This window comes from Gymnogyps californianus, chromosome 6 (assembly GCF_018139145.2).
Source record: "Gymnogyps californianus isolate 813 chromosome 6, ASM1813914v2, whole genome shotgun sequence".
Taxonomy (NCBI): domain Eukaryota; kingdom Metazoa; phylum Chordata; class Aves; order Accipitriformes; family Cathartidae; genus Gymnogyps; species Gymnogyps californianus.
The window spans coordinates 15,198,112-15,211,160 of record NC_059476.1 but is presented as its reverse complement, the minus strand read 5'-3'; the positions used below and the strand labels follow the sequence as shown (position 1 = coordinate 15,211,160).

The following is a 13,049-nucleotide window of genomic DNA, read 5'->3' as shown; positions in this document are numbered from 1 at the left end:
CAAATTCAGGCAAACATCCAACGTTGATTTAAAATTGGTTAATGTTTTCAAAGCTTGCTTTGCCATTATGAATGTTAGAAAGAAGTTTCTGGGATGGGCGGGGGAGGAGGCACAGGGGGAACATGTCCTTTAAATGAAAATTCATATTCTAGAGCTTGCGACCACAGCTGCAGAACTTACGTGCTGCTCCATGAATTTTTGAGTATCCTTGGTAGGTACGTGTGGTGCGGCATTCTTAAGACCTCCAAGGTGAATAGCAGTGATAGTATACGTAAATAGTCGTAATATGAGCAGCGAATTGATGGTGTGGAGAGCAACAGCTTTACATGCTTGGGAATAGATTAGCTTTTTAAAAGTTAATAATAACTTTTGGTTAATGAACAGTTAACTTAGCAGCACCTTTTAAGTATGGCTTCATGGTTGTTCTGTGTTTTGATTTTAACCAGAGTATGCATGTACTGAAGTAGCTTTTGAGAAGTTTCTGCTCCTCTTCAGCTTCTCAGACCACCAGTGCTTTCATGTGCCTGAAAACAGACCTTCTTGCTAGTCCTGTTGAATTAAATCCTGGATTTATTTACCACTACAGCTTTGTGGGGAGAAGCAGCAGAGGAGGGTGGCATTTGAAATGGAAAAGAAAACTAGTCTGTCTTTGCTGGACATGCCTTCTGAAATGTGATCCTGTCTTGTGGCCACTTGGAGCTTTTTCCCGTAAAAAGGATCTTTTTCCCTGTTTAAGAATGTGAGGGAAGTTTTTTAACTTTGAAAATGGCTGATCTCAACATTTCTAGACAGCAAGTAAGGTTGCAGTAATTATAAACCAGTCCTTGAGGGCAGTGGAATAAGATGCAAAATCAAGGTATTATTTTGTTAAGAGGTGAAGTGGAGGAATGGAGAACATGATATGCCAAGCAGGTGGACAGCCTGTATTTAAAATTAGATAACAGCCCGGTTCAGATTCCCCACCCATCTCTTATTAAAAAAAAAAAAAAAAGTGCCATGTTGCCAAATAATAAAACTATATCCAGATTTATATATATATACAGGTCTAGTTCTTAGCTCAAGCTTGGTAGCTGGTAACATGGGGGAAAAAAGTGCAGTATGCCTTTTAATTTTCTTGGAATAGAATCATAAAAAGTAAAAGGGAAGAAGGAGCTTTACTGTTGCGTTTCCTCACATAGGGAAAGGTGTTTATTTGGATGGTGGTTGAGCTTGTTCAACATTTTAGCCTAACAATTTCTTTGGGCTCCCCAGAGAGCTCACGGTCCCCAAGGGGGAGATTGTGGTCTTGGGAGAATGGCAGCAGCCACTGGATTTTGCTTACTAACAGTTTTTATTCAGGTCTCTTATGATGTGATTGTGATTTGCTGGAGTTTTCCAATGTTGGCCTTTGTCCAGGCCTGACAGGTGTCTCATTGCTTAAATGTTCCAGAATACCACTTTTCAAAGTACAGGAGAGAAGGTAATCGTGGAATGCAGTTCCCGCATTTTGCAGGTTAAGAATTATGGCTCAGACATTCTGGATTTTCCCAAGTTTAAGTGTATGATGTGGACTGAAAACCAAATCCAGATCTCCTGACATCCATCTGTGTGTCTCTCCTTGCCTGGTGAGGACCAGCATGAAATTAGATGATTCCAGAGGCTCTGAACACAGGAAGCAAAGCTGTAGAAAATATTTTGCATGGTGTGGTTGGAAGAATAGTGCACTGTGCTTCAGGAATTGTGGAGCATGGAAACATGCAGCTGGTCACTGCGTGCAGAAGATCTCAGTTGTAGGATTTCAAAGTTAGAGGGCTTAGCTGGTCTTGGGTCAAAAGAAAAAAGAAAAAAAGAAAAAAAAATCTTGACTGTTTGGGCCCTAGTGGAAGGATTGTACAGGAAAAAATGTTCTGTTTGCAGGCAGCACAGTTGATGTTTTTGCTGATTTTGAACGTTTTGCTCATCTCTGCACGCTTCCCCTTGGAATCTCTAGACGGCTCTTTTCCCCAAAAAGCATGCTGCCAGAAAATTTTGGCAAGGATCCGGCTAGTTGCTAAAACTAAAGCAACTGCTGTACCACGTACGTGTTCCAGGACAGCTTTATAATAGGAATTCATTTCCAAGACTTTGCTGCAGTCTCCAAAACCCTCAGTCAAACAACACATCAGTCCCATGTTTTCTTCCTCACCCAGTGTTATCTTATCCTTCAGTATAACCATGTCCTTTTTCAGAGAGGGATTTGCCCAGTTCCTTGCCTTTCACCCAGCCTCCTACATGGTTGTACTTGCTTTGTCTTTCCTAGGTGTATCAAACTTCACATTTGGCTGCCATTACTCCTCAGCTGGTGCTTCAGCAATAACCTTCCCATGACAAAGCCTAGCTGAAAGTATAAGGCAAACAAAACAGACGTCAGAACCATGCAGAAACTCATGATAAATAGGGTCACCGAGGGAGTGATTTCCTGATTTCCTTGTACTTTTTGTAGCCTAATCCAGCAAATCATCTTAAGCTTGTTTTGATGTAGCTCAGTGAAATTCACAAGTCCAAAGGAGAAGGCAAGCTGTCTTGCGTAGTGTGACTGTGCAGATACTGGCTTTTGCCCTGTGTGGCCTGCTTCCACCTGCTCTGTGTTAAACAGCAAGGAAAGGCAAGAGAGCTTGCTGATGCTGTTTCACCCCCTGCCTGCTGTACCTTCAACCCAGCTCCTCACCAAATATCCAGATCTGTTGGTGCAGACTGTTCTCCAGATCTTGTTCCCAGATGTTCTGGACATGGTCTCAGCTGGATGTTCCCTGCTGATCTCTGTTAGACCACACTGTTCAACATGCGTTTTACCAACATAGATATCTTGGGAGAGGTAAGTCAGTTGGAATTGACTGGACTTACAAACCTGTCTTCTGGAGCACAGGAGCAATTGTTCTTCAAAGGCTCCCTCCCCAGGAGAGAGGCATAAAACCAGTGTCTGCAAATTTACTGCCTCAAGTTGACTCTGATTGCAAGATAAGTAAAGGATTTTTCTGAAACCTGTCTTTTTCCATCTTATCTCATGGCAGTGGGCATACCATGTATACTGGACACTATTCTGATAACTAGAAATCAGCTGCAGTTAATGTCCATCTCCTTTTGTCTGAGTTGCCAGTCTGGGAGCAAGTGAGCAGGAGTTGGATATGTTGTCTTCAGCTTTTTTCTTTCGCCATTGTACTCTACAAATATTCAGTAACTTTTTCCTGCAGTGTGGTCAGGCTGGGGCTGCAGTTCCGCTGATTTAAACTGACATAAAACTGTCAATGAAAGTCACAGTCTTTCTCTTGCTGCTGTTGTGTTTGGCAGATGAGTTTCAACCTGTTCTGGTTCCCTCAAACCAGTTAAAACCACAGTTGCGCACAACTTGTGCTGGCACAAGAAGAGGTGGAGGAGGCAGCAGGAGGTATGGAAGAGACAGGCAGGAGAGGACCACATCATTCAGCAGCTTCTTTTTTTCCTTCTTAAAATGTTCATAGGCCTATGGCCTGGATCCTTCATCTGACATTCTAGAGCAGCAGTGTTGACTCGTACAGGCTCGTGTCTGAAGTGGCAGGAGACGATGCGGTCTCTGTGCCAAGGACACTATTAAACCCAAGTGCATCTGGGTTGTGGTACCAATTAAATCTCTCTCCTATTTCTGATGATAGCATTGGCCCTGTGAAAGACAATTTTTTTCCAGCTGTGGCTGACTGAGACCACCATTTGGGACATCACTTTTTAGTCAATGAAATTGTCCCACTTCTCCTTCTGTTCAGAACCAGCTCTCATGGAGCCAAAGCTATTACCCAGATGCTTGTCAGGCAGACACAAAAACACTTTGCAGTATGTTTTGGCTTGCTTTTAGGGGACTTCTGCCAACAGAGTGATGGCATTTGCCCAAGTTTACCATGAACTTGAGGGCAGATTTCTCTGTTCCTACCCTTGGAATGCTCCAGAAAACTTTTTCCATTTTGCACAGGATAAAAGGAGCTTCCCTCAATGGGAAAGCCGATGGCAACATCCCAGGCAGTAAATGCAGTACAGCATCAGATTGAACATTGCTCCCCCATTTTTCATGAGGAGGGAATGCTCTGGTTTTTTTATTCTTAAATTATTTTATTCTTAATTATTCTTAAGTTTGAGCAAAACTATGGTCAGTGTCCCAGAAAGGTGGTTTTTGGTTTTGTTTTTTTTTTTTTTTTTGAAGCTTTAAGCCTGGCATGTTCTTTCACAGCTGGTAGAAAACATCTCTGGTGCGTGATCATATGATGGGGCTCCCTTTCCCAAGGATGCTGTAAACATAGCAGCCTTCTCTTTCTTGGGTATTTCCTCTGCTTGCAAGAGATGGCTTTCATGGGAGCTAATTCTGTTCCCGGGTCTTTCTGCAGCTCCCATTCTGACTCTCTGAGCTTGGCGCTTGTGTAGAGCTTGCAGCTCTGAGCCTGTCTGATGCTGGGTAAGAGGTTGGTACTTCTTTCCTATTTTTATGAAAGGTTTTGATGCTCTGGCAGGGAAGTCTCTTGGCAAAACTCAGCTCCTTGGCTGTGTCTGATTCACCCTTTGGTTACATTATTATCCGCCCGTTGGCATCACCAGTGAATTTGACATAAAATACAGCAGTGTTTCTCAGGACTCAGCCTTTTTTGGACTGGAGAGTGTTTCAACTTCTGATTCCTCCATAAACCAAGAGCGAGCCTGAAATTGCCTTCAAGTCCGACGGTCCCCTGGTGCATGTTTAGCTCCAAACTGGTGCATTGCTTCTGTTGATGCTGTCCATCAGCAGTTGTTTTTCCAAAGACCCTGTTTGCTCTCTGCCTGTCGTGTTGCCCTCAGGTTGCCACGAGCTTTTGTTCCCAGCGGTCACTGCCACGTTGGCAGGGGGAAATACTCTCTCTCAAATCAGACATTTAATGACAAACTTGGCTCAGGATGCCCAGTGTCTCCCAACCTTTTCTCCTCTTCTAGTGATTGCAGTGGTAGCTCAGCACAATGCAGCTGAAAACCAGCTCGTGTCCGTTTGGGAAGGAGGCACATGTTGAAGAGCACGGGGAAGGCTTTTGGAGACAGTGAAGGCAACTGGAAGCCCAGTTTTACTTGGCTTTTAGAGGCCTTTTAGTGCCAAACTTCTGTTGCCTTTGCACATCTCACCCATTTTCAGCACGAGGCAGAGCCAATACCTGCTTTTGCCATGAACGAGGTGTTAGCATGTACCGCTACTGTGCTCAGCCTCCATGTTTCCTGCTCATGTAGTGTTGTCTTTGGGTGAATTTGAAATTCCCCTCCTTCCCCTCCTGCCAAATGAGCCGCTGGGTGCATGGGCCAGTGGTCTGCTCAGCTTACCTCCCTGCTGCTGGTTTGAAGCCAAGCATCACCAGGTGTACAAATGCACAGCTCAGCCCTGGACATCTTCACTGTTCACTCCATACTTTTAGACATAATATTTACAATTGCACTTGGCCTTGTGTGCGTAGCTTTATTCTAAATAGATGACTGTACTATATATTTGCTAGGCTTTTACAGTTTTTCTGTTCTGCAGCCAAAATTGCAGCTGTGCCCAAACGTCTGGCTAGGGCATGTTGTAGAGCCTTGTATTGAGGCCCTGGACTCCCAGCACCATACTGGGCTTGCAACCAGAGCTGCACCCGATTCTTCTCTCAGTGCTGGCACCCCTGCTCAAGCGACAACCAAGGAACCCCTCGTGTGCCTGGGCACCTGTGGGTGTCCCATCCTATTGCTTCCTGTGCGCTGGGGGGCTTTCAGCCCTGCGGTGCAGATGTGCTGTTGCGTGACAAGGTGGGGGCAAAGCCATTAAAGAGGATGCCAGAAGCCAGGCCAGCAAATGGCTGTGGTGGGCACACGCTGCTGACCTCCTGTGATCATCCAGGCGAGTCCTTGGGCTCGTGCTGAGTCAGGGGTTGAGTAATTCCTAGAAGCTCTAGGAATTGTCAGCGGTTAATGAAACCAGGCAATAACGTGGCATTAGTGGGTTATTTTTCTACCAGGCAATAACGTGGCATTAGTGGGTTATTTTTCTGGAAATTCCCATGAAAAACAACAGATCTCATCCGCTTGTGGTTGCGAGTGTCCATAGACCCTTTGCACGAGAATGGAGGTGTTGTTCCTGGCACCGTGGCCAGAATGCAATCCAGTAAATTATGGTCTGTTTACTTAAGATGCCACCTGTGGTTTCAGTAGGATCCAACATTAATTTATTACCCTAAACTGTTGTATGTTGTTACTGCCTGTTGTTTACAGAGTTGCCGCATGTCTTCCCAGGAATGGCTGAGCTTACTTTGACCCCTACTCTGAGCTTGTGCATCAGTTTGTCTGCAAAGCACTTTGGGATTTCTTTGGAATGGGTAGAGAAGTTTTCTAAAGAAATACTTTTTTAATCTTCTGGATGCAGGCTTGGGTGGGAGCAGTTATTCCCTGCAGAAAAATTCGGCTGCTACAGCTGAGATTGCTTAACAGTGGCAGTTCTCCAGGACATCTTAACTAACTAAGTGCTGCTTGCTACCATTGCATCTAGAGTCCTTGGGAAAGGACATGATCAAATGTGTTAAAAAGCATCTGTTTTCCTAACTGTAGCTAAAATCCCTGGGTAGCTGGGTGTAATTTTCCATTGTTTTTGAACACATGATCACGGACTGCTCTTCGAAAATAGGGAGTACTTAGAAGATGAACTGCAGGCCTGCTTCAGTACATGGTGGCGTGCTGTGCTAATGACCGGGTTTTGATGAGTGTGTTCTTGCTTCCTCAGCAAGCAAGAGCCAAGGGACCTTCTCTTAGCAAGAAATAAAGTGTATTGGTGGGAGTCTTCAAACTGCAAGACAGCGTGTATTGGGTTTGTGTGGCAAGGTTTTGGTAGTGGGGCGGCTACAGGGGTGGTTGCAAACGCTTGGCTTTGGAGGGAAGGGGGGACTAGACCAATCCTTTTAGTTTGTATAAAAAGGCTTTTTTAGAAGCAGGAGGGTGTTTGGAGGGCAATGGACACTTTCTCAGCTCAGTTTGAAGGAAGTGCAAAGGGCATCTCAGGTGCTTTGTCCTTTGCTTCTCTGCAGCGAAGATCACAGTCATTTCTCTGCCCTTTGTGGCACAGCTGAGCAGACTGGTTAGAAAAACTGCCTAGGAATCTTGATTTCCAGCCAAGCAAAAAAAATGGAGCATGTAACACCTTCATTTGGTAGCAGGTTTTGATCAGTCTGGGTATAAGGCAGAATCCAGTCCATTAGGGAAATTGGTTGCGCAAGGTGAGTCTGCTGTGCCAAAATACATGAAGAATTTGGGTTACGACACAGGGAGGTGAAAGTCCCTGCTCAAAATGCTCGGAGGCACGATACAGCATATCCAGTTCACCTACAAACAGCCCAATGCAGGGCTCTGAGATGGGTGATATGGGTTGATTGCACTTTGTCCTGAGCCAGAGCAATACTCCTCTCATTCTTCAAATTCCTAAACTGTTCACCTTTCCCCACCCGGCTCTTAGCAGAGAAAACATCACTAACTCGGCAGGGGATGCTGAAAACATCAGGGTATTGTAAAGGCGGGACTAGAGGTTTTTACTGGGGAGAAAAAAAGCAGTTTGATCTCACAGGGCAGAATGGCCATGCTGAAAATGGGCTGTAGCACTAAGAGTCTTCATTTTGTCTGTTTGGGAATAATGAAGAGTGGCAGAGGTCTTATGAAAGAAAAAACAGTGTTGTGATCTCTGCTGAGGATTGGTTGCCAGGCCTACATGTTTCTAAAGGGGGAGCTCTCCCGATACCCTTAGCTGCAAAAACTGGGCTTAAAAAAGATAGAGATTACAGGCACCTCTGAGGCAGGTAGAGCTGTGGGCTGTAGTTGCAGGAGACAAAAGCATAATCTGGAGTGAATGTTGTAGCTCTTTGAAGTGTGTCTCGGAAACATTTTGCTAGTGCATGCAAGCGTGAAGGGGGATTTGCAGAAAGGGGGAGTTATTCCACATGTTGGAGGGAGTGGAGAAAATTCAGGAAGTGCTCTTTTAAAATTCCCTTTTAAGGACCAGTGTACGTACGGTACATCAGCGCACAGAAATAAGCCGTGACCACAAACAGAGCAGAAGTTAGGTTTCTTGAAGATTCAGAGGGGGGGGCTAGTTTGATTTGATTTTGGATAATTTAAGACATTGAATAAAAAATAAGTATTAAAAATATTTTGAGACATTTATGTAAAAAGAGTATGTTTTTGTTAAACACAACAATGAACGATTTGGGCTGGAAATTAAAGAGCAGTGCAAACAAAAGCAAAACATAGTGCTTGGGGTTTTTCTCTTCTTCTGTGGTCAATCTGCAGAGTGTCTTTTGTGTCTTGATTGTTATTTTCAAACCGAAGTGGCTGTGGGAGAAAAGTTCGATGCTATTCACAGCTCTGCTCATACGTTTGGCTAGAAGAAATGATATCCAAGGGGTGAGAGCGATGGGGGGGTGTCTTAGCCCTGTCTCCATATTTCATTCTCTTCCAGAGTTGTACCTGTTGAACATACTCCACATTGTACCAAAGCGTGTACAGAGTTACCTGATTCTGTCAAGGCTGCCAGAGTAGCAGTCACCCACGCAGGCAGGTCCATGACAAAGCCTCCTGGCGCAACATGTATTTCTGCCTTTAGAGTGCTGTGGGGTTCAGATCCAGGCTTTCCAATGATCTTCTCCATCACCTTTATGGGGTTTCCTGGGTTTGGATGTGGCTCTCGTGCTGTGGCTAACACTTGCTCTCCCCCGCTGCAGGGTTTTGGCTGGTGTGGACCATCATCATCATCCTCAGCTGCTGTTGTGTTTGCCATCACCGACGCACCAAGCATCGTCTCCAGGCCCAACAGCGGCAACACGAGATCAACCTGATCGCTTACCGGGAAGCCCATAACTATTCAGCCCTGCCGTTTTATTTCCGTACGTATCTCACACCGTTTTTCCTGGAGGTCATGGGGAGCAGGGCAGCAGCGAGTTTCCTGTGTTGGGTGGAAGCGAGGAGCAGTGGTTGGGCTCAGCAAGAGGCGATGGGCAGACGTTGCTGCCTAACCTTGGCTTGTATAGAGGAGGTGGCATATTCCATCTGCTGGATGCATTTGAGCCCCCTTGATTCTGGAGTTGAACCACACCAGCTACAGCACCTTCACACCCACCCTTGATTTGGCTCTGTGAGTGCAGTGGATTCCCTGGGTGTTTTTCTGGGAAGGTTCTTAAAATATCTTGTTCAGGACTTTATGGATGCTCCTCCTTTCCAGCCTGCACTTGCTGCTGGTGGAACTGAGATGTGGGAAGTGGCTTCACGAAATGCGGTCACACGGGCTGGGTGGAAGTGGTGTCTCAGCAGCTCCCACCCTGTGCTGCAGTTCCCAGACCATGCTGCTGGTGAGCAGCCCTAGGACTTCGCACGAAGGAGCTGTTGCCCACAGCTCAGGGAAAGTACAATTGCTTTGTGCTCTCCTTCATGCCCTGCTGTGCTGTGCTAGAACAGCAAGTCTCGGCCTTTTGACTGCAGGTCCCACAACTGAGTTTCATGTAATGGACTGTTGAATTGCATGTACAAACTTGCTTTTCTCGTTAAACTCTTGCAGCCACCTCAGAAATAATCCCCAGCAGCCTTTTCCTCCCCAGCCCCAGGGATATGCAATTGCACATGGAAAACTGCAGTGCTATCTTTAAATGTTTCCAGTATTTAAGTCTGTTCTGTCTGTGTAGACTATTTTGCTGCCTTTTAAGAAATAAACAAAATCTTTCATAGATTTGAGGGACTGTAAGTAAAATAAACCAAACTCTCTTGCCAGTACTGCCAATTTATTCTGACTGCACCAGAAAAACTGAATCTAGCACTAAAACAACAACCAAAAGCCAGGATCCTAAGGTCCTTGTAACTGCTCATGTCTCTTCATATTTGCACAAAGCTTTGTGAGATTAAATCTTTGCTCTTGAAAATGGAAACTCAGCTGAGAAGCCAGTGTTGGAGAGGGCTGGCAAGTTACCTCCCAGGTTGTTCCCTCCAGCCAACGCAGGCCATCCCTTGGTGTGGTTTATGGGGCTGTATTGGGGTACAGGGTGGTGGGGGGAGGTTTGCCTGTTAGCCCTAAGCGTAGACTTGAGAGCCAGGAGATGAGGCTGCTGTTCCCAGCTGTGTCCGTCTCCTCCTGTAATGGTGCCCTCCTGTGCCACGATTGCTGCTTCTCTAAAACATGACACATCTCTTTTGGGCAAGTTTTGGCACCTCTTGTGAAGCCCGTTGAGCTGTTCAGTGGGAAGGTGCTGGTAGATGACAAATGACATGCCGACCTGTATTAATGACTCCTTTCCTGAGATAAGCTGTTCATGAAATAACTTCTCCTCCTTGCCTCCCACTTGCAGGGTTTTTGCCAAATTATTTACTACCTCCCTATGAGGAAGTGGTGAACCGACCGCCGACACCCCCCCACCGTATAGTGCCTTACATCAGCAGTGCATCCCAGCAGGCAGCAGTAGCACGATCCCAGACACGCCAAGAAACCTGCAGCCAGCACAGAGCAGCTCAGCAGCACCCAGCGGCAATAACAGCAGTACTGACAACACCGGGTCCCCCGGCCTTGGGGACCCCGAGCCCTCCACCACCACGCTGGTGGAGCGAGCAGTTGCCAAAATGCAAAGCGTCGAGCCTGGCAGTACCAGCACGGGAGCCGAGCTAGTGGAGAGGGCTGGTCCTGATAAGGATACAGAGTGCAAGGAGGAACTACTAAAAGGTTACAGCTCTGAGAGCTTAGAGCAGAGCAGCGCCATTCCCGACGCGAAGGACAAGACGCCGGGCAGGCAGCGCCGTTTCACTGGTGACTCGGGCATCGAAGTCTGCGTATGCAACCGGGGCCATCACGACGATGACCTCAAGGAGTTCGACGGGCTCATCGATGATGCTCTGGACGGGCCTCTGGACTTCTGCGACAGCTGCAGCGGCCACCCCCACGGGGACGAGGAGGAAGGGCTTTTTAATGCCGTGGAAGAGCAGCACCGCGAACACAGCCACCACCACCTGCCCCGGCAGCCAGTGTGTGTACTCTTGAACACAATAAATGAGCAGGACTCTCCAAACTCTTGTACCAATAACTCCCCCAGCTAAGGTGGCAGAGTGGAAGGGAGAATCGGGGGAAAAAACAAAGAAATAAAAGTGGAATAAGAGGATTAAAACTTTAACAGGAGGAAAAGGTGATACAACCTTCTTTTTTTAGTTTATTTTTCTTTCTCCCCCTCCAATATAATTCGGGGACTAGTCCTCAAAGGCCCAGCTCGCGGGGGACGGGCCGCTCTGGGTTTTGTTAATTGTGTCAGTCCTGCTCTGCAGGGCAGGGACTGGTGTTTCTCAATGAGACCTTCTAACAAATGGAATTTTCCCAATGGTGATTTTGGTGATGGTTATTATGAGTTTGTTGGTTTTAGTTTTCTGAAACACTGCTTTATCTCGCAATCAGTAAAGCTCAGCAAATCTCACCCTGGGAGGATATGAAATCACCGTAAGGCTTCAACCTCCAGGTGTCTTCCCAGAAGCAAGCAGCTTCTGACAGTGCCGGCAGTCAGTAGCCCAAGAGTTCTGGTTTGATTTAGTGCTCTTGAGGCATTGGGGATTTCTTTTCATTTTAGCTTTTTTTTTTTTTTGGTGTTAAGTTTTCCTGAAGCTGATGAATGCCTGAACACATCAGCCCTATAATCTCTGGTGCTTCAGTGTTTAAGACAGCAGGTAGGAAGTTTCCCACTTGAAGCTGGTGACTGAAGGACCAGTTTCTTCCAGAAGGAGTGTTAGTCTACCGTAAGCAGTTTGAAGAGAAAGGGTTTGCAGAAATTTGCCTTTATATGTCATTTTTAAAGACAAGTGTATTCCTTCAATGCCTCCAAGAGCACAGTTAGAAGTAGAATCCAGGCAGCTGGGCTGCCTTCCAAGTACTGTGGTCTCCGAATGACTTTTTCCCGGTGTGCTGCAAAAGGGCTTGGCTTTATTTTTTTCCTTTTTTTTGCACCCTGAGAGCAGCACACTTGAGTTAAGATGACAAAAAAAAAAGAACAGGGCTCTCTTTGGCCAGCGTGCCTTCAAGCTTCAGCGATGCATGTTGAACAAATGGAGACGAGAGCTCCGTCTGTTGCGAAGGGATGACTTACCATGTAGATGTGGAAGACCTGTGCAGTATTTTTTTTTTTTTTTTGATCCAAAAGTTTGGTGCGATTCTAATGTTGACCACTTAAAAGAAATGAATGTCGTTTTCTTTTTCTTTCTTTTTTTATGGTGGCAACTGGCTACTGTATAATGTCTGTGAGCGTGTGTGTGTGACTGCAATCCATGCATGCGAGTCCTACTGGTAATATGAAAGCCTGCTGTAAGACTGCAAGAAAATTTACTGTAGCTTTGCTTTAATAAACGGTAGAGATTTTGTTAGTAACAACCTGAAGGAAAAAAAAAAAACAAATCAAAGAGCTGAAACTAACATTCCCTAGAGTGCTCGTGTGGAAGAGAGCACAGTTCAGACTATGTATCTGTTTCTCTTGTTCTCGGGTTTTCTCCCCGTCCCTTTTATAATTATGGTCGTCCAGATCATTACTGTTATGGGGAAAAAAAAATTGAAAACTGAACGCAGACATATTCAGATTTGATTGATTGAAAACCAAAATCAGTTTTAAATGAGGTGGAAACCAAAATATAATGCCTTTTCTGATAACTTGCCCGTGTGTATGTGTATCATTTTGTGAGTTAAGAACAAGATTTGTCTTTAGTTTGTGGTTTTGTTTTGTTTTTTTAACTGGAGGCATGTGGCACTGTGCTGGATACAGATGACAGAGCAAGACAAGTGGTGCTTATTTCAGTATTTTACCTACACGTTTGAGGAGAGCACTTTGACGAGGTTTAGGAGAATCTCACTCCTTTGCCCGTCACAGCCTTTCTCTTCCATTAGAACAGCTGATGAAGACGGCTCTTCAGTTTGTGTCTTAGGGTGCTCTTAAGAATGAAGGACTTCAGTTTAGATTCAGGAGACCTCGTTCAGCGTGAGTGGTAACAGAGCGGCTGCACGTGCCCCAGAGCCTGGCTGGCTCGCTGTGCACCACGGCCGC

The 13,049-nt window shown here is 45.8% G+C and overlaps 1 protein-coding gene across 1 annotated transcript in view; it reads left to right on the top strand.

Annotated features, from left to right (window-relative positions):
- The window catches only part of WBP1L (WW domain binding protein 1 like), a 60,203-nt gene extending 47,544 nt beyond the window's left edge, over window positions 1-12,659 (top strand). The window contains 3 exon segments of the mRNA XM_050898848.1: window positions 8,724-8,885; window positions 10,335-10,391; window positions 10,394-12,659. Coding sequence (XP_050754805.1) covers window positions 8,724-8,885; window positions 10,335-10,391; window positions 10,394-11,073 — 899 coding nt within the window. The 3' untranslated portion in view covers window positions 11,074-12,659.
- The last annotated feature ends 390 nt before the right edge of the window (window positions 12,660-13,049 follow it).